General features: G+C 36.7%; 3 protein-coding genes across 3 annotated transcripts; 1 reads left to right on the top strand and 2 right to left on the bottom strand.

Moving 5' to 3' along the window:
• Window positions 1-1,117: 1,117 nt before the first annotated feature.
• Window positions 1,118-6,453, bottom strand: LOC111778304 (very-long-chain aldehyde decarbonylase CER1). The gene is made up of 10 exons (XM_023658040.2): window positions 6,303-6,453; window positions 5,935-6,158; window positions 5,395-5,627; window positions 3,937-4,156; window positions 3,317-3,692; window positions 2,235-2,342; window positions 1,948-2,148; window positions 1,775-1,870; window positions 1,518-1,691; window positions 1,118-1,405 (listed from the first exon to the last, which is right to left on the bottom strand). Exons 1-10 carry the CDS (start codon window positions 6,405-6,407, stop codon window positions 1,232-1,234), a joined length of 1,911 nt encoding a protein of 636 aa, XP_023513808.2. The 5' UTR covers window positions 6,408-6,453; the 3' UTR covers window positions 1,118-1,231.
• A 6,405-nt stretch (window positions 6,454-12,858) lies between these two features.
• ENA (DnaJ/Hsp40 cysteine-rich domain superfamily protein) lies at window positions 12,859-15,753 on the top strand. The gene is made up of 4 exons (XM_023657937.2): window positions 12,859-13,134; window positions 14,861-14,957; window positions 15,067-15,121; window positions 15,231-15,753. The coding sequence occupies exons 1-4, from the start codon at window positions 12,994-12,996 to the stop codon at window positions 15,451-15,453; spliced, it is 516 nt and encodes a 171-aa protein (XP_023513705.1). The 5' UTR covers window positions 12,859-12,993; the 3' UTR covers window positions 15,454-15,753.
• A 943-nt stretch (window positions 15,754-16,696) lies between these two features.
• Window positions 16,697-19,348, bottom strand: LOC111778175 (uncharacterized). The gene is made up of 5 exons (XM_023657857.2): window positions 19,096-19,348; window positions 18,877-18,993; window positions 18,755-18,789; window positions 17,822-17,922; window positions 16,697-16,977 (listed from the first exon to the last, which is right to left on the bottom strand). The coding sequence occupies exons 1-5, from the start codon at window positions 19,269-19,271 to the stop codon at window positions 16,891-16,893; spliced, it is 516 nt and encodes a 171-aa protein (XP_023513625.1). The 5' UTR covers window positions 19,272-19,348; the 3' UTR covers window positions 16,697-16,890.
• Between the last annotated feature and the right edge of the window lie 2,509 nt (window positions 19,349-21,857).

Below are 21,857 nucleotides of genomic sequence, written 5' to 3'. Positions count from 1 at the left end.
GATGTCTAGTATGAAGTCCGTAAATGACATGACATGAGCACAGGAGGGCCAATTCCTCGAATAAATCTAGATGGATGGATGTTCGGGATGTCCCAAGATTATAAATGACACGTGGGCCCACTCTCGATGGCATGTTCGAGAGTTGCAATGGCCAACGACACCCCGCAACTTGAAATGACGTCAAGACATATGAGCCATGTCGATTGGGAACCAAGATGACAGGATGAGATGCGACGTTATAGTGAGAGACCTTAGCCCCAAATAGAGGCAAGGTCGAGCCGAATGACTTGGCTTAGTGTAAAGGTTAGTCAGTTGTGTCGCACACGATTGAACATGCACGCGTAGGTAGTGTGTGTGGCCGGACAAGTTTGGATTCGCACAAGTAATGTTCTGCTGGCGAAGACAAACCTCGCCTAAGGTTCGACAAAGGCAAAAAGTAGGGCGAAAAATATGAATGAGACTTGAGTTTCTCCTAAGATTGTCGTGAGCGTGTTAAGATCATGGCGCCGCACAGTTAAAGAAATACAACTATGACAAACTCACGCCAAAAAATGAAAGAAAAAGCTAATATAGCCCTTAGGCAGTACTTTGAAAATGTACTGCATTGTTTGTATTCTCTGTTACGGCACATACCTGAAGTCATCCATATAAATTTTTAGTCAATATTCTTCTTTGCATTTTATCTTTCATGTTCTTTGTGTTCATCTAGATTGAGTGTGTGCATTTTTATGTGATCTTAATATTAAATACTAGTAACGGTTGCGTTGGAGGACGAAAAATTCATCATCCATGGCCTTCTACTAAGTAGGCAACAATAGTGCATCATCCATGGCCTTCGGGGTCAGCATCCTCTCTGGCACATTACTCGGTATCTGGCTCTGATGTCATTTGTAATAGCCCACAGCTAACAAATATTGTCATCTTTGAGCTTACCCTTCAGAATTCCCCTCAAAGTTTTAAAACGCATCTATTAAGAAGAAGTTTACACACCCTTATCAGAAATGCTTCTTCCCTCTCTCCAACTTACGTGGGATCTCACAAATCATAACACTTATATCACTATATTTGTCATATTAGTTCAATGATTGAACATTTAGTTACATTCTAAGACATAAAATTTATATTAATAGCAAAATATTATTAGGATCATGAAATAAAAACACAAACACCAAAAGTTCTCTTAATAACTATTAGTACTAAAATCATCCCAATGTGTGCTTTTTGGAGGATTTTAGAAGGAAGATGAAGAAATCTCCAAAGGAATAAACCCATTTTGAAGGCTTGCTTTCCATGCATCCTCCAAACTCAACATTGTTTCTCCAACCTCATGCATCTCTCTTCCTTCCAAAGCATGCAATATCCCGGCCATTCGCCACGCGCTCATCACTCTTCTCGGCAACCAATTCTATAACCAAACAAACATCTTAGTACGTTATGTTCCAAACATCGAAAAGTTTCATTTTCATCCTTAAAATTTGATATCACGTAAATTCACATAAGAACGGATAAGAACTAACCTCACACGAGTCGACGTTCTCGAAACAAGAAGGAACTTTCATGGAAGGAGTGATGTGATAATAGCAATCTCTTCTAAGTCTCTTTGGAGGAAATTGTGAAAAGGGAATAAAAATTGTCCCTTTTGGTGCATTTAGTTGTTCAAACTCTTCCAATCCATCTCCCACTATCCATATCTGTCAAATATACTTCCCTTAACAAACAAACAAAAAAAACTTATCTTTCCTATATTTTACTCGTTCCATGGTTCAATATTTACCTTGTGAGTAGTAACTTTCGTAACGATCAAGTTGTTAGAACTGGTAGTGATCTTCGATTTAAGCTTCTGATACTCGTTCTCGTATAAGGTACCCACCTAATAATTTACAAGAAAGAGTTATCAAACATAAACGTAACTCATTTAGTTAAAACATATACTCGATTAGGACGGACCTGTAAACCCATTTGACATAGAGCGTCTGCGACGGCATAAGCGACCTTAGAAAGGTGTCCTCTAAGAAGCACTTGGGTTGTGCCTTTGGGGATGGTATTGACCACAATAGCAGCTGCTAAGCTGCTTCCATCAACCAATTTTAGTTTCAATTTTGGATGTTTTTGTATGTAAAGCTCTCCATATTCATTTAGCTCTTTTCCCTGCATGCAATCATGATCAAAATGGTTAAGTTTTGTTGGTAGATGAATGTGGGTGTAATAGAATGGCCTATTGGTTAGTGGCTTGCCTGATTCAAAAGGCCTAAGCTTAGAACTTTGACTCCCTTTTTATCAGCATCTAAAATTGCTGCTTCTATCATGTTGTTGATGGCTTCTCTTCTCCATTCCATGAAATACTTCAAAACCCATGCAAAAAAACAAAGAAACTTTCAAATTGTTTTCCGTTTTCGATGTTGATTTCAAAGTTGGTAGCTTATTTGTAACGGTCCATGTTCACCGCTAGCATATATTGTCATTTTTGGGCTTTTCCTTTTGGGTTTTCCTTCGAGATTTTTAAAACGCGTCTAGTAAGGAGAGGTTTTCACACCCTTATAAAGGATGTTTCGTTTTCCTCCCCAACTGATGTGGGATCTCACAATCCACTTCCCTTAGGGGTCCAACGTTCTCGTTGGCATTCGTTCCTTTCTCCAATCGATGTGAGACCCACACCAAATCTACCCTCTTCGGGGCCTAGCGTCTTTGCTGACACACCACCTCGTGTTTACCCCCTTTGGGGAACAGCATTCTCACTAGCACATTGCTCGGTGTCTGGCTCTAATACCCTCTCGGGCTTCCCTTTAAAGTATTTAAAACATGTCTACTAGAGAGAGGTTTCCACATCATTATAGGGTGTTTCAGTTCTCCTCCCCAACGGATGTGGGATCTCACAATCTACCTCCTTGGGGTCTAGTGTCTTCGCTGGCACTCGTTCCTTTCTCCAATCAATGTGGAACTCCACCAAATCCACCCCCTTTGAGGCCCAACGTCCTTGCTGGCACACCGCCTCGTGTCTACCCGCTTCAGGGAACAACACTGCCTTGTGTCTACCCCCTTAAGGGAAGAACACCACCTCATGTCTACCCCCTTTCAGGGAACAGCCTCCTCGCTGACACATCGCCCAGTGTCTAGCTCTAATACCATTTGTAACGGTCCAAGCCCACCGCTACAAATAATGTCGTTTTGGACTTTCCCTTTCGGGCTTCTCCTCATGGTTTTCAAACCGCGTCTACTATAGAGAGAGGTTTCCACACCTTTATAAAAGGTGTTTCGTTCTCCTCCCCAACCGACGTGAGATCTCAAATTATTTTTGACGTTAATAACCATTGCTTACTTGAAGATTGAATCTAGGGAGGACCCAAGATTGCAATTTGAGAGCCTTGAATGTGTTCCTCTCAGAGACAAAAGTGCGGCCAAAGAAGCAAGTGGCAATCACAGACAAGCAAGTGAAAGGCCAAAGCAGGCTCAGCCTCCATTTTGAAGCAAAGGGCTTAGAAGCCACCGCTGCAAAGCCAAGCCTCATGTGGTAAATGGATTGTGGAGTTGTCAAATGGCTCAAATGAACCACATGAGGCACTTCCTTTGCTCTTGACAATGAATTCTCGTACAAACTCTCTGTACTCTTATCCCATGTCCCATAGATGTAGTCATATATAGGCATAAATAGACTCAAGTTTGTTCTGAATTGGGTGTGGTGAAGCGAATGGTACCTGCATTCAAAATCTCGTTAAATCCGACCTCGAAATTCTAGATCATGTATACTAATTGAGCTATACTCAAATTGACAGATAGACACTAGTCTAAACTCTTACTATGCTCAAATTTTTTTTTAAAAAACTTTTTTACGATTCTAAGCCGTACCCAACACGACTATTAAGATTTAGATTGAGTTGATCGGGTTTATGATATGATAGCTTTGTAACGAAGCGTAATAAATGAGAGAGAGAGACTTACGAGGGGGTGTAGATGAGATATTTAAGAGGAGGGAAGATGATGAAGAGGATCTTAGGAACAAGCTCGAAGTTGCAGTGGCCCATATTGTTCATGAAATCAATGAATATCACATAAAGGGAAAAGGAGACAATTGAAGCTGTTTCTGTCAGCACTGTCGTCAATAACGGTATTGCAAACAGCAAGAAATACACTATGTGTTCTGCAAATGGATGTGTCACAGCTGCAAAACCAAATCTTAAATTACAATCATTTATAAACATTTCAAATTATTAATGTTTGGTGTAACCGTCTAAGCTCAATGTTTGCAGATATTGTCCCGGGCTAACAGCCAAGTCTACCACTAGCTTCCCCTCAAGGTTTTAAAACGCGTGGGAGAGGTTTCTACACTCTTATAAAGAATGATTTGTTCTCCTCTCTAACCGACGTGGGATCTCATAATCCACCCCCTTTCGTTCCTCTCTGTAGTAGATGTGAGATCTTTCTTCAATTGATGTGGGATCTCACAATCCACGCCCCAAACCAAGTCCTTGCTGCACACCTCCTAGTGTCCACCCTCCTTCGAGGCTCAGCGTTCTCACTGGCACACTGCCCCGTGTCGGGCTCTGATACCATTTGTAACAGCCCAAGCCCACCACTAACATACGTCATCCTCTTTGGGCTTTCCCTTGAAAAAACGAGTTTTTTAGGGAGAGGTTTCCACACCCTTGTAAAGAATGTTTTGTTCTCCTCTCCAACCGATGTGGGATCTCACACCTGGTCTCGATTCTATTAACAGGGAGAAATCTCTCCCCCACAAGGTTTTAAAACGCGTGGGAGAGATTTTCGCACTCTTATATAAAGAATGATTTGTTCTCCTCTCCGACCGATGTGAGATCTCACAATCCACCCCCTTCGGAGTCCAGCGTTCTCGCTGGCACGCATTCCTCTCTCCAATAGATGTGAGATCTCTCTTTAATCGATGTAGGATCTCACAATCCACGCCCCAAACCAGGTCCTTGATGCACACCTCCCGGTGTCCACCTCACTTCAAGGCCCAACGTTCTCACTGACACACCGCCTCCTGTCTGGCTCTAATACCATTTGTAACAACCCAAGCCCACTGCTAACAGATGTTATCCTCTTTGGGCTTTCATTTCCGTGTTTCCCCTGAAAAACGCGTCTTCTAGGGAGAGGTTTCCACACACTTGTAAAGAATGTTTCGTTCCCCTCTCCAACCAATGTGGGATCTGACACCTAGTCCCGATTCTATTAACAGGGAGAAATCTCTCCCCACTTCGTCTCTCATTCCCCATCTAAATGGTAATTTTTCAGCCCGTGTAGAGTAGATTCTCCGATTAAATGAACATCTCTACCACATCTAGTAAAATCCGAGTTGGATTCTCCATCCATACGACTTCGATTTGATTTCGTTACAAATTTAAATTGGATCGAGTTAAAAAAAAAGGAGAGAAAAATTACACGTAATGGGCTCGGAAACAATGGATGAATGGTGGTGAGAATGGTAGCGAGAATAGAGAAAATGGTGATGAAGAGCTCTATGAAACCAGTAGTACAAAAACTCCACCGGACCGGCGTGCAGCAACGCCGTCATAACCACCCCGTCCGTCCTCCAAAACGGTAGATTTTCACTCCTCTTCAGCGCCATCCTCCCCATGTAAAGCAGCAACCCATTGAACAATATCTGGTCATCCCTGTAAAAACCATGACCAAGTAAGCTCCGCTAGGCAGGATGGAGACTCGGGCACGTTTAACTCGGGATTTCCTACTCTCTTCAGAGCAGGTTCTCAGTTTTGTAGGTTAAATGGACATCTCTAAATCTATCAAAGGGTTTTACGAGGCTGTGACTAATAACCCCAGATAAATTTTTTAGCTCGATTTTAGAAAATTTTAAAAAATAAAAAAATTAATAGACTATTTAATGGTTACGTAGTGTCGAGTATTAAATTTACGAAACTAACGAGTCTAGAGAGAGAGAGAAAGAGGAAAAAAGGAACTAACCATGAACTTTCTCTATCAACCTGTTCGAACTCGATCGGTTTATCGACGATTCGTTTGCTTCCTTTAGCGGTTTGGTAACGTGAGAGAGAGATCCAAATTTGATTGTGAAGCATTCTCACCAATAGAAATGGAAATATAAGAAAATAACTCAAATCTCTCTTCTCTTCGTCCCCGTTGAAATACAAGTACGAGCTATGAATTGCCCACGGAGCCAAAAGCACGTACTACATTATTCATATCAACCAAAAAAAACCCCATCAAAACGGTGTCGTTTATATATCAATCAAATCGTTAAGGTCAAACAGATTCTATCAAAAGGTTAGAGATTTGAATTATATACAAACGTTCATGTATACGTACGTGCATACCTTAAAACTTCCGAGTGGCTTCCATGGCCAATCTGTGAGAATGCCTGGTGTGGACGCCATTGTTGTAGAGCTTGGAGCTTGTGCTTTTTCCATGGCAACGCTCATGGTTATATAGAGAGAGATTTGGACTGGAGAGAGTGAAATTACCAAATTGGACAGATGTTCATTGAGGGTGGTTTGTTTTGAATTAATGATGTGTTATTGATGGTTGGGATAATTTTTTTATTTTTTATAATATAAATATTTATAAATAAAAAATAAAAAAAAGGAATTAAAATTTTGTGATTCCAATGAAAATTTTAAAAAGAAAAATTAAAATACAATAAATTTTTAAATTACTTGAAATCATCCAATGTGGCACCCGAGTAAAGAAGATGTACATGAACAAAGTGACACCACATCTGAATGAGAGCAATTCTGAAGATAGGAAGACTATAAAATTACTACTTATACCAACAAGATGCACCTCTTTTTTTGTGGTTCAGAGGTAGAAACTCTATAATTAAGCATGTGAGCTAGACAAAACATGTTGGGAGGACAAATGTTGTGTTGGAAGAAGAGACGTTGGTCTGTAAGGATAGTTTTCACTCTTAGAATGGACGAGTAAGTATCATGATTATGTGGCATAATTAAGCATGTGAGCGAGACAAAACATGTTGGGAGGACAGATATTGTGTTGGAAGGAGAGATGTTTGTTTGTAAGGATAGTTTTCCCTCTTAGAAGCGACGAGTAAATAACGTGATTATGTGGCAGGAGAATGTCGTGACCATCAAATGTCGAATCCAGATTTCAAAGCATAATCAAAATCATGGACATGGGTTGTTACGTCCCGTATCATAACTTCCACATTTACCCCCGTAACTAACAAGATTTTGGAAAAGATCGAGTATTTGGTCCGACATGTCATGAACATGCAACATGCACATAAACACATAGGATTCGAATCATATGAGTTAATCATTTCAAATTTAATTTACTCAAATTAGGTTGAAACAAGTAATTTTCAAAATAATAAAATTGATGAGGAGGTTTCAAATTTGTATTGGATAGACAAAAATATAGTTGTAGGAAAGCAACATTTATTTTATTTTATTTAAAGTATTTATTCATTAATTATGGAGAACAAAAAATTTAATTTTCATGAAAGAGACGAAAATACAGTTGTAAGAAAATTAAATCTAAATTTTCGTATTTGTTAACTGGATTTTAGTTGTGCTCGGATAGAGATGTTCACTTTATTTATAGAGTCGGCCTCGCGGTGACCTACCTCAAATAAGGAGGAATGAAGAGACACGGAAGAACACTTTTTCTTCGTTACATAAATGGAGCCGGGAAAGGAATTACATTCCCTGTCTCCGTCTAATCTTTTGTCTTATCCCGTTTAATATAATATATTTTCAACCTATATTAATGTGTATGTTTTTTTTTTCTATATTAAAAAAAAGTGTTAATTTTGAAATTCAAATTATAATATTTATACAAATGTGGTTGATTTTTTTTTTAATGGTTATAAAATTTTGAATTTTTAGAAATTAATATTGATTTATTAGGATTTTTTTTTATAATTTTTAATAATGATAATATAAAAAATGAAAACTTTAAAATAATTATTTTTTAAAAAAATAATAAACCGCAAAAATTTGTTAGAAAATATAAACTAATTAAATATTGAGAATAAAATAAAATATACTATAAATCAAATCGGAAGAATATTAATATATAATATTTAAGACATATTCCATAAATAATATATTCTCTAAATATTATATCTCAACAAAATTTGATCTCTACGAATTTCCAACAAAAAAAATTCCTACAAGAAAGAGATGAAAAAATTGGCGGGATTTCTCGTCCTTGTCTAGTGGACATTTCTACCTTCAATCTATGACGAACTGCAAAGATCATTTCGTTATCGAACGAAATCGATTCGATGGTGTGGGAGACTTGAATAATCAGACCTTTTAGCTAAAGTTATATGATTTATGTCAATTTAATTATAGTTACGTGTATATGTAACGACACAGATCTATCGCTAGATAGAGTCCTCTTTGAATTTTTTCCTTTCAGGCTTCCCCGCAAGACTTGTAGTCTACTAGGGGAAGGTTTCCACACCGTTATAAATGGTGGTTTGTTCTCCTCCCCAACCAATGTGGGACATCACACCCCCTTCGGGGCCAGCGTTCTTACTGGCACACCGCCTCATGTCTACCCCCCTTCGGGGAACAGCGAGAAGGCTGGCACATCGTCCGGTGTCTGTCTCTGATACCATTTGTAACGGCTCAGATCCACCACTAGCAGATATTGTCCTCTTTGGGTTTTCCCTTTCGTGCTTCCCTTCAAGGCTTTAAAACGCGTTTACTAGGGGAAGGTTTCCACACCCTTATAAATGTGGTTTGTTCTCCTCCCCAACCAATGTGGGACATCACAGTATAGATGGACAAATATTTTTTGAATTATTTTAATATGTCACGTACTGTTTAGAGACCCGTTGAAATCATTGTTTTTGTTATTCTTACATTCATTTGTTATAGTTCGAACTTTATAGTGTAACGGAGTAAAAAAAAAAAAAAAAAAATAGAAACAAAACTTACCGGAAACGCGAGATTTTGACCTTATTAGATGCAATTAAGGTTGGTATAAGTCTCGTTTAATTAATTTAAGTAATTATATAGGAAGTAGGACGGCTGGAAGAGTTAGACGGATGTTCTTAATATAGTGAAGTGTCTCTGTGTAGGTCGTTACGAATTTCGAGGGACAAATCAAGCAAATCTCAAAAATAGGATAGAACGTCGGCTAAGGCCAATTAAGTAAGCGGCCCTACTATCGATCAGAAGAATTGTCTTATGTATGATATGATAAGTTATGTGTTTGATATAATGTGTAATGATGATATGTTATGATATGACACGTGTCCAGTAGTCCCTACAATGTCATGTGTTTGATATAATGTGTAATGATGATATATTATGCTACGATGATATGATATATTATGATGAAATGAGATGTATGGCAAAACATTACGTTATGATAATATGTCATGTTATGATGATATGTGTGTATGAGATGTCATGTTGCACTATGACATGAATATGAAATTAATATAATACATTTCTATTATAATATTTTTCTTAGTTTTATTTCAACTTACTTAAATTAATGCGTTATCATTCGGGACGAGTTAAATAGACATCTCTAATGAGAAATTACGTTGAATATTATATTATATAATATTCTATAAATTATATTGAAAAATGAAAATTATCCATTAAAAAAAATTTCAAAACGACTATTTAAAAAAAAAATCCACCACGAACCCAATCCCCACAAATTCTCGATGGAAAATCCTCGCCTAAAAGACAGAGACATGAGTGCAGAAGGCTTCCACATCCCGACCCCGAGATGTCATTTACCATTGAACTAAATTCACTTCAACTTTCTTGAATTGATTGCTATGTCACGGGTGATCTAATAATGATTCAGATAAAAAAGACTATTTAATGCGTACACGTTTGTTCTCATCATAACCACTAAATATAATTTTTAAAATATCTTAAAAACCACATGAGAAGCTAGACTAATCTAAAGTCTAATGGTCATTCAAACGGTTATGGTGACTCTGATATCAATATCCCGTACCAACCAACATAATTGTATAACATATAACATAGATCACATCCTGATGTAATAATTGAGTTGAGTATTAATTCAATTATTTCAAAAAATTTAAATTTTATTTTTTATCTGTTAATACTTTATTTAAAAAATAACTTAAATTAAAAAAAAATCATTAATACATTTCCCGTTTTTTAGAGTTAAAATATGTTTACTAAAAATACCCATAAAATTTTAACACGGACTATCAACACGGGGTGGATTATCTCCTATGAAAAGTGGTACTATTTGAAGCTTTTTTTAAAAAAAAAAAGAAAAAAAAAATTAAAGATTATTAATAAAACTTTGGAAAGTTAGGGGTATTTTCACTGTAAGTCCCTCTTCGTGTTATTATCACAGATAACTCCACAACCAAAGAATTGAAACGTTTTTATCCTTTATATGTCTACTCCGTAGTCGCTGCAAATGAGAGAGTGAGAGCTTTTGAATGATTTACGAGTTGAAGACACGAAGTTTTGTAGTGTTCGTGGACAGTTGTTTTCACGAGATTTACCTCATAGTTGCTATTTATTCTTTTATTTTACTTTCTTCGTTCGGTTACTGTTATAAACATGAAAGTTAAGGAGCAAACGAGACAGATATTCATTCATTTAATTCAAAAAAATCTAAAATGAAAATAAATAAATAAAAAATCAAAGTTGAGAAAACCCTAATTATGATGAATTTCATGACCATCATAGCTAAGAACAACTCCCATCTTCTTGTTTGCATTGATATCAAAAGTGCTTAGCTGCGTGCTAACATAGCTTCATTTTGAAGACACCCGTTGGCCACCTCACCCTATCTTATTAATAATGCTTTGCGAGACCAATAAATTATGTTCATCTCACTTTCTAACTACAATTCATCACAATTAATGTACTTCATTGCAAACATAACCATACTACCAATAATATACATTATTACCTATTTTAATTATTCATTAAACTAATCCGAGATCCTTTTATGTTCCCAAAATTGTTTCAAAAATACCCTTTTGAGAATTTGTGCTTAAAAGTCGACAATATCATACCGTTGTGGAGAGTCGTGATTCCTAATATGGTATCAGAGTCATGCCCTTAAATTAGCTAAGAACAAAGGGTGTACTTTGTTTGAGGGCTCCAAAGAAAGGAGTCGAGCCTCAATTAAGGGGAGGCTACTCAAGGACTCCATAGGTCTCAGGGGAGATCTTATGTTGTAATTTGTTCGAGAGGAGGATTGTTGAGAATTGTTAGGAGGGGAGTCCAGGAATTATCATGGGTTTATAAGTAAGGAATACATCTCTATTGATACGAGGCATTTTGAGGAAGCCCAAAGAAAAGTCAGGAGAGCTTATGCTCAAAGTGGACAATATCATACCAATATCATACTTGGGCTATTACAAATGGTATCAGAACCGGTCACCGGATGATGCAAGGCATTAGTTGAGACATTGGTCGAAGTAGGGCTAGACCCTCTACATAGTAGACGCGTTTTAAAACCGTGAGACTAGTAGCAATACGTAACGGGTCAAAGTGGACAATATATACAAGTTGTAAGCTTGAGGTATTACACAAACCGTCTTTTATCTCTTATACAACCAATAATGAATAAATTTAATGTTTACCCCAATGAATGTGTAACCATTTCTCGACAAGATGTTGAGGGGAAAAGAATACGTGTTGATTGTAGGGTACCCCTACTATGCATAACTTGCTTTTATTAATTGTTACGACAAATATTTGGTATAAAAATTTGAAGTTTTCATATAATAAAAAATGAATATCCACCATCACTCACATTTAATTTTTTTTTTTTTTTTTTTTTTTTTTTTTTACAACAAATACTTTAATGAAAAATAAAATAATATTTATTTTATTCGAACAATTATAGAACCCGACCCGAATGGATGATTTATTTTATTTTTTTCTTCCTAATTATTTCAGAAGTTCTATTTAAGAACTTTTAGTAATTGAATAAGGAAAGAGAAGATGACTACTTTAGTTTTGTGCTGTACTGGATGGATGGGTAGCCAACTTGCAAATCTAACCTTTTTTTTTTTTTTTTTTTTCGTTTTCGTCACATTAGCTCGTATGTGAAATGAACAGAATTGAATTGAACCGAAGAGTTTCAGATGGGAGCGTGCATGATGAACGTTCGTTAAGGGAATAGGAGAACTTGACCCGTTATTGAGGCCGAGGAGGGAGAATTGGGTTGAGCGGAATTCTCTTCCTCTCATGTCGTTCTTCAACCTATTCCCATATGTTATCTTTCGTTTTTGAGTCCAACTCGAAGAGACTTAATGGGTAATATATGAAATTATTTTGAAAGATCAGGAAAGTAGTCCAATAAGGCTTGAACCTTGACGATTGATAAATGGACCAAGAATTAGCCAAGGCCCGATCACGATCTAAGAAAAGAGAGGATTGGGTTATTTTGAGCTCGAGTTTGAAACGGGACAAAATGGTTAGGTTGACTTTGACCAATTTTTTTAGTTTTTCACTATTTTCAAGTTCTTAAGATTTTTCTATGAATTTTTTAAGTTCGAGTTTAGAAGTAAAAATCGGGTATTTGATACCTGCTCGGGACTTGGGTGTTAAACTCTCATACGTAGCAAAGGTTTTATACGTCTAATCAAAAGATCGGAAGTTCAAATTTTTACTAACGGGTTCGAGTTTAGAAGTAAAAATCGGGTATTTGATACCTGCTCGGGACTTACACTCATACGTAACAAAGGTTTTATACGCCTAAAAGATCGGAAGTTCAAATTTTTACTAACGGGAACGGGAGGAGGGATTTTTATTTAAGTAATAGGATTAATAATTAAAAGAAATAAAATTTAAGAATTAAATTGACAAAATCATTAACCTTAATTTTATAATTTAAACAAATAAATATTTTTTGTTTTTGTCATTAAAAAAAAAAAATAATATTATGGTCACAAGGAGCATCGGGAGGGGATTGCAGGCACCGCCACAGACCAAAACGGAGGCTCATTCTCTGGTTGGGGTTTCACCGGAACGGCTAAACTGAACGACGGAGGTCGCCGGGAAGTGCTGGATGGCGGCGAGAACAACGCCGATTGTTCTACCGGCCATTCAATTGAAAGCCACGGACTCAAATGGCGTAATTCCTCCTTCGAACTCAACCTCTTTTCCCCGTCTATCAATTCCAAAGCCTTCTTGGATCGTCAGAACTGAGGTAATTCGCATAGCTAAACTTGAATTCTTGTTGTTTTAGGTCTTCGAGATTAGGCTGCGGAATGCGAGAATCATTTTGTTCCATTTGGCCGGCATTATTCGCTTTTGTTACTAAACCATTTCGATTGAAAATCTTGTTGTTGTAATCTTTCGTTTATCTCATTTCCTGAACTCTCTATTGAAGAGTGTGTGTGTGCGTGTGTGTGTAATAAATCTCTGAAACTGCATAGATTCAAAGCCGTTTTTGTTCTCTGCTCTTGAATTTTCTTAAGGTTTAGCTTATCTTAATGTATGAAGGTTTCTTATTTCAACTTGACATATTTTAACTCTTTTTTGGATCCTTCCTCTACATGGGACAATGATTATAGCTCTTAATTGAAGTTAGGGTGTATTTTCAGCAGAAAAGTACCTAAAATTGTGCTTCTGTTTAGTCTATTGATGAGGAAAATGGCTGTACCTGCTGTTTGATTGGGGTCTGATAGAACAATCTGTGACTAACTTACCAAATACTATTTCAGATTAAAGGTCTACAAGGGAATATATATATTATTGATTGTAACTTCAATTGTAGTTTCATTATTCATTTATGAATTGTTTGTTTTGAAGACAGTTGAATCTACATAGATCCTAGTTTATTCAATGCAAATTTTAAGGTTCTGATCACGATGATACACTCTGCAAGTAATTTTTCTTTTGATATAAATGATTTCCTAGTTGTACTCTGTTGTTTGTGCTTGGTTTTTCTGCATTCCATATAAGAGGGCTGGAAGTGTTTTATTTCTGAATTTTACTTGGAGTGTTATAAAGAAGTACAATGAGAGGGATTTACTAATCGAACCAAGTGACGGTTGAAGAAGAGGTCAAGTGTTGGAGCATGCTTGGGAGTAGCTTTTTCCATTGCTGAAATCACCTCCATCATAGTTATTTTTGGCATTGGTGTGAACATGATTTTGAAAATATCCAAAATCACTTAAAAGTGATTCTCAGTCACGTCAATTGCTTCTTGAGGTTGTTTTGTTGAATAATCGACTAAAAATCACTTTAGAACATAACCATTATTTTTAGTGTTTTGATGAGCCTAAATAACTTTTTAAACCAAACATTAAGTGTGAGATCTCACATCTGTTGGGGAGGAGAACAAAACATTCTTTATAAGGGTGTAGAAACTTCTCTCTAACAAATGCATTTTAAAAACCTTGAGGGGAAGCTCGAAAAGGAAAGTCCAAAGAGGACAATATTTGCTAGTGGTGGGCTTGAGTTGTTACAAATGGTATCAGAGCCAGACACCCGGCAATGTGCTAGTGAGGAGGTTGAGCCCTGAAGGAGGTGGACACCGCCAGCAAGGACGCTGGGATGCAAAGGGGGGGTGGATTGATGGGTCACACATCAATTGGAGAAGGGAACGAATGCCAGCGAGGACACTGGTCTCAAAGGGTCTTGAAGGGGGTGGATTGTGAGATCCCACATCGGTTGGGGAGGAGAACAAAGCATTCTTTGTAAGGGTGTGGAAACCTCTCCCAAGTAGATGCGTCTTAAAAATCTTGAGGGGAAGCCCGAAAGGGAAAGCCTAAAGAGGACAATATCTACTAGCGGTGGGCTTGGGTTGTTACGTTAATCATTCAATTAAGTGTAAAACCAAACATTAATGATTTAACATTAAATGTTTCATACAAAGCCCTTATTTTGTTTTCCTAGTCATCAGGGTAGTGTTTCCTCTTTCATTGCAGTCAAATGTTAGGAGAGAAAAAAGAAAGAAGCCAGATCCACCTTGTGCGATATGCCATGGAAGTGGAAGAGTTGATTGTCACGACTGTTGTGGAAGAGGTTTCTCTCCTCTCTCTCTCTCTCACACTTTCCATTCCCTCCAATGTTACAGAATTGAATTTATTTGTTCAATCCCTTTAAGTAACATGTTCATATGCTCTCAAACTAGGGAGGACAAATTTTGTTCACCTAGAAATGCTTCCAAAAGGGGAATGGCCAAAATGGTACGACTGTATATGATTTTTTCTCTCAACTGAAAACTTCATAATCGTAATCTCTTTTCACATTACCAAACTTGATATCAAATGAACTCGCCTTTAAACACTGTTGCAGGTGTAGAGCTTGTGGCGGGAGCGGTCTTGGCTATTGCTCTCGTTGCCTCGGGACAGGAGAGTATCGGTATATTATGGGGTTCCAATTCATGAAGATGGAGGACAATGAAAATGAAACTCAGGATGTCATGAAGTATGAAAATCAAACCAACCAACAACATCGAGGTCCCAGAGGCGCAGAGTCTCTTCTACGTGATGAGTCGAGTTCAGAGCCAGAAATTTGAGAGAAGGTACATGGCGTGGTAATGGTAGAACAGCTAGGATACAATTTGACTATACATTTTGGATGGATCATAAAAAGGCAGTCTAATCAGAGGCCAATTTGACATAAGCTTAAAGGGGACAATGGTTCATCTGTATCTCTCACTTCTGTAACTGTTGAACTAAAACAATAAATCAGCTAACTTAGATAAGACATCATACCCTCAACGACACATTGAGAGACTTGAATCCAATCTAGAAAATAATTGGATTATCTTTTTTTCTTCACAACTTTTTTCTAATACTTATTTTTCCTTTTTACAGCATGAGTATTTAAATAGGGTCTGAGTTTGTAGAAACTAAGTTTAGATCGTTTGGCATGCAGTTTTAAGATAAAAAAACGTGTTTAGAGAGCATGACGGATAAAGAACTCGGAATTTGACAATTTTATGTTTTATGAATCGTAAATCCCGAATTTTGAATGAAGTATTTAGCTTATGTTATAGTCTAAGAATATAAAAATGGTTCGTTCCAATAACTAAACATGTTGATTACCATCAAAATAAAAAACATAACATGACTAATTAAAGTTTTGTTTTTTTTTTTTTTCATGGATTGACATGCAGTGAATAAGAAGAAAAAAATGCACAACTTCGATCATAGTTACTTTTGTATGACATTAATCAAGAACTTCTCTTGCAATTTTTAAGATAGTGATTTTGCCAAAGTAATTTGATTACCTTTAGTGTTTGATTATAAATTGTTTGAATGTTTTTTTTTTTTTTCACAATTTTGATCAAATTAAAAGCGTTTTTGAATGGTTAATGTTTGTTTCCACAATAATTTTAGAATAATCAAATTGGTAAAAGGCATTATAGTTGAAAGAAAGGGGAAAAAAAAAAGTTAGAGAGAATAAATAGAAAGCTAAAAAAACCTTAGAAAGAAAGTATAGTACATTTTTTTTTAAAAAATCTCAGAATAAAATAAAGTAAAGTTCAAAAAAGATTATGTTTAGAATGGAATTCATTTTAAAAAGTCGATATCTCAATTACTCATCTAAAACCACTCGTGAATCGCCTTCCAAGTGGTTTTGACCCTCAACTATTACCCGACACCACCACTCGAAAAGGAAGACAATTTTAGACATGTCAAAATCATTTCTAAACATACTCCCACGAACAACTTGAAAAGGAATGGTATATGAAAGAGCCAGCTTCTAAGATAAGATAAGATAATCAGGAAATATGTACTTAATTTTCGTGCACGTGTATAAATCGCCAAATGCTTATTGCTGAAAAAAAAAATGAATGGCAGGTTTTGATAATCACAGTACATACAGAAAAAAAGAGGGTATTACTTGCCAGTCATGCTACAAATGACTTTGGGAATACTTGAGGCCGAGAAGAACTCTGCAATTGAGAAGCATCCATATAAAGAATGTCTTCATCTGCCTCTGGGATTCATGAAGAAACTCCATAAGGCAGAAGAGCTGCAGCTACAATTCTACCTTCCTCATTTAAGATGTTATATGTTGATGCCGCATTTCTCTGCAAATAACCCAATTTTGTTGGTATAATGAGCAATAACACCACGTTTCATGTATCTTCATTATTATCAAAACACAAGGTGTGCAGCAACATAAGAGCTCATGTTTCATTCCTATATACGTATTACCCTCATTTTGAAGATAAATATGGTTATTGTAACAGCCTAAGCCCACCGTTAAAGGGTGTTCCGTTCTCCTCCTCAATCGATGTGGGATATTACAATCCACCTCCTTCAGGGTCTAACATCCTTGCTGGCACTCGTTCTCCTCTTCAATCGACGTGAGACCCCCCAATCCACCCCCCTTCGGTGCCCAGCGTCCTTACTGGCATATTGCCTCGTGTCCACCCCCCTTCAGGGCTCAGCCTCCTCGCTGACACATCGCCTAGTATCTGGCTCTGATACCATTTGTAATGGCCCAAGCCCACCACTAGCAGATATTGTCCTCTTTGGGCTTTCCCTTTCGGGCTTCCCCTCAAAGTTTTTAAAACGCATCTGCTAAGGAGAGATTTCCACACCCATATAAAGGTAAAGGGTGTTTCGTTCTCCTCCCCAATCGATGTGGGATATCCCTAACCAGACAATACGGTAACGATTCTCCAATCTCTTTTGACTAGGCCACTAGGGTTGGTAGATGTTTTCCCTCCTCGTTTAAGTTAATGTTACAAAATACAGTTTCTTATCCTAAGAAAATAATATGCCGTTTTCCCACCAATCAGTCTCATGCACGTAAAATAGCTCAATATCTAGATTTTGAGTTGCATGAAAAATATTTATCTTATCTCTACGATACCATAAACAGGTCTAATTATAAAACAAACTGACGTAAATTCAAACCGTAAGTACCGAGTCTACAGCTTCCAACTTCATGCCAGTGGAACGAATGAACTGCCTCAATTCAGGATTAACTGGTTCAATATATCTCCCACAGCCAAGCACTAGAATTTCTGAAATTAGAGAGAAAATAATCAAGCTTTCATATGAAGAAAAGTAATCAGCAACGGTAGAAATCAATAAATTTTTGCTTGCACAGAGCAACATATGAACAGTAGTTGCATTAAGGTGATGACTGAGTGTTGAAAAATAAATACAACATTTGGTTAACAGGGCAGCTTAAGACATTAGAAGCATGCCTAAGAAAGAAAGCCATCAATAGTATGAACAACAAAATTACACATATATGTGTCGTCCACAGGCTGCTAACATTATATTTTGATACATCCCAGACTAAGAAGCACGGACACTTTAGTTTAACTAGTGTATCTATGTTCGAAATGGACACTCCTCGACACTTGTTAGCACAATAATATGTTAGACATTGGTTGTACAAAATCAATATAGACGCAATATTTATCAAACACATCAAACAAGATGTAATTTCCTTTTTGTATAAAAATGATAAACATTTTCAAAATTGTATATTTTCATAAACACGTCCTTGTTGCGTCCGTGTCCTAGATTTAAAAAAAAAATGGCGTGTCACAATATCCGTTTACTCTCCGAAAATTAGAAGTTTGAATTTCTACTGTGGCATGTGGTAGTACTACAAAAAGAAACAAATGATGAAGTCTGTCTTGTGCTCAGGCACAGAGAAATCGAACCATGAAGGACCTTGCTCGTTAACAGACAAGAAAAAATATCATAACCAAGAAATGAAAACTCAGAGAAAAATAGCTCAAGAGAAACGTCAAACTAGGTAACTCCAGACATTCATATTTGAACTACTTAAACAATGTTCAATAGTTCAATCCTTTATTCAAACACAACACCAGATTTTACCTGGAATAGGCCGCATAATTTGGAAGATAGATAAGCTGCAAAAGATACATTTCAATCACCATAAAAGAAGTAGTTAGTAAACAAAATATTGTAAACTAAATAAGAAGAAATGCATAGCAAACCTCTCAGGCGTAATCTCCGAAAATTTCTTAGGACTCCAAGACATCAACAAATTCCCAACGCATAGCAAGCTCCCCTCATAATCAAGTCCGTTCACAGTGAAACCCGTCTCAGTATACCTTAAATTCCAACAGGAAAGAAACAACAATATGAAATCGAGGAAGAAATCGATGCAAAAGGAGAAGAAAAAAGAAAGAAAAAAAAAAAAGTTAGGGTTGAACCGTTGAAAGCGAAGCTGATCTTCAGGAACATTATCGATGAGATTGATCTGATCGTATAGTGAAAACGCGCGTCTCAATGACGGTAGAGGCTGGCTGAGACCAGGTCTCCGGCGATCTTTTCTAATGCTTCTGATGAGATTCGGCAGCGTCGCCACCGCTTTCTGTCTCGCCGCCATTTTCCTCGGCCCTTTTCTCCGTCCCAAAGTTTACACCTTGTTCCGTTTAGTCCCAAATCCTTTTTCGTTTTTTGTTTTTCTGTTTAGGTCACAACTTCTCTCTATTTGCATTTGTGACCCGCATTTTTTTTTTTTTTTTTTTTTAAATTGTTACAAGTCATAACTAATAAAAATATTTATCTTAAAATTAGATAGTAAAATAGAAATTATGCGAACTAATTTTTTTAAAAATAATAAAAATATGGGGAAAATATCAGTCGGGAACTCGATCTTCGTGCATTCTATGTGGGGATTCCTCACTCCGATCCCCACAGAAATAAATAGAGATTTTTACGGGATGGGGAATGAAAGAGGGGGCAGGGATGTGGATGGAGAAGGCTATCTTGTCCCGTGGATATCTTTATCTATGACCTCTTTAACTGACGTTATCATCGGTATATGACTATAACAAAATTAATTGTAACAAGCTAAAGTTGAAATAGTCTGGGGTCTGCTAGCACGTTGTTCTCTTTGAGTTTTCCCCTTTCAGACTTTCCATCAAGGTTTTAAAACACATCTATTAGGGGGAGAGGTTTCCAGACCCTTATAATGAATGTTTCGTCGTTCTTCGATGTTGGATCTCACAGTCCACCCCCTTTGGGGGCTAGCATCCTCGATGCCACTCATTCCCTCCTCCAATCGATGTGGGACCCTCCAATCCACCTCCCTTTGGAGCCCATCGTCCTTGCTAGCACACCACCTCGTGATCACCCCCCTTCGAGGTTCATTCTTCTCTCCAACCGATGTGAGATCTCACATTCCACCCCCTTCAAGACCCCTCGTCCCCTTCTTTAATCGATGTGGGATCCTCTAATCCACCCCACTTCAAGGTCCAGTGTCCTTACTAGCACATCACCTCATGGCCACCCCCCTTCGAGGCTCAGCCTCCTCACTGGTACAACACCCAGTGTCAAGCTCTAACACCATTTGTAACAGCTCAAACCCATCGTTAGCAGATATTGACCTCTTTGGGTTTTTCCTTCAGGGCTTCTCCTCAAGGTTTTAAAACGCGTCTACTAGGGAGATGTTTCCACACCCTTATAACACAATGTTTCATTCTCCTTCCCAACCGACGTGGACTATCACACAAAGTAGAAAGACATTAATTTATATATTTATAAGAACACACATGAACACATAGTGCATTCCAACTAGCTAAAATCCTTAATAGGTGATGTTGAAGCAAAGATAGGTAAGCAAGTGGGGGAGATGGTGGCAACAACTTGAAGCCTTCTATACCATAAATACCCAATCTATTACTTCTTGTGCTCTAACAAAAAGTGATGGTCAACAATGAGTGTTTGCATGTCTAAAGACATTATCATGTTTTTTTAGAACCAAATTTTAAGATTAGATAGGATATGTCTTGTCCTTCCTATCCTACTCTTTTACCTAGATCATCATTTTTTATTATTATGAATTTTATAATTTTAAAACGTTTATTTTATTTCAGTCGTGTTTCAAAAATTTATTGAAATATGATATACATTATGGGTTTTTACTGTATGTACGTTTGGGTCCAAATAATCGTTTTTCTAAAAATATAGAGATAAAAAAGACGTATAGCAAGTTTAGAGAGAACAAAAGTTGAGAAAATTTATGTGACACCCGTGTAGATGAATCGATGCCACATTTGAATGAGAGTAATCCTATGACTAAGAAAAGGTTAAAAAAATTCTACCTAAACCCAACAATGTGCACTGTAACAGCCCAAGCCCACTGCTAATAGAATCTTGTCTGTGTTTGGTACGTTATGTATAGCTGACAACTTCACGATTTTAAAACGTTTCTATTAGGGAGAGGCTTTCACACCCTTATAAGGGATGTTTCGTTCCCCCCTCCAACCGATGTGGGATCTCACATGCACCATCCTCTTTGGTGGTTCAATTATTAAAAAATTGTGAAAGAGTTCGAGTTTGTTTATGGGAATAGTTTTTACTCTTAGAAGTAAAGAGTAAATAACCTAACCATGTCACATAAGATGACAGTGACATCCGATGTTGAATCTAGATATTAAATCCTAATCCAAATATGGCAGAGACGTTAACAGCATAACGATCAAAATAAACCATAATTAAAAAATCATAAAAATCTTAATTTTTTTATTATAAATTATTCAATTAAACATAAATTATAATAGGTTAATTAATTTATACATATATGTTCGATCGATCTAACTAAAAAAAAAAAAGAGAAATTCAAAATAGCATTATTTTAATAATCATTGTGTCCCACTTTTCCAATCAAATTCGAAAGGAATCTAATTATGAAGGATTGGAAAAAAAAATATATATTTAATATTTATTTGTAATAAAAAAAAATGGATATTATTCTCGTTTCTAATAATTTAAATAATGTACTTTGTTATATATATATATATATATATGTATAATATTGTTTTTAATGTTCATTTAATTTTTTTTTTTCTCCACCTTACAAATTGGGAGACATGTTAGGTAGAAGATTTATGTACCTAAAAAAAAGAATAATTTTTAAGAATAATAATATTAATAAGAATAGTTTCTTAGCCACAAATGCAAAAAGATT

The sequence above is a fragment of the Cucurbita pepo genome, chromosome 17 (assembly GCF_057944985.1).
Source record: "Cucurbita pepo subsp. pepo isolate OVF chromosome 17, ASM5794498v1, whole genome shotgun sequence".
Classification (NCBI taxonomy): domain Eukaryota; kingdom Viridiplantae; phylum Streptophyta; class Magnoliopsida; order Cucurbitales; family Cucurbitaceae; genus Cucurbita; species Cucurbita pepo.
The sequence above is the reverse complement of the archived record's forward strand: the minus strand, read 5'-3'. Positions and strand labels throughout refer to the sequence as shown.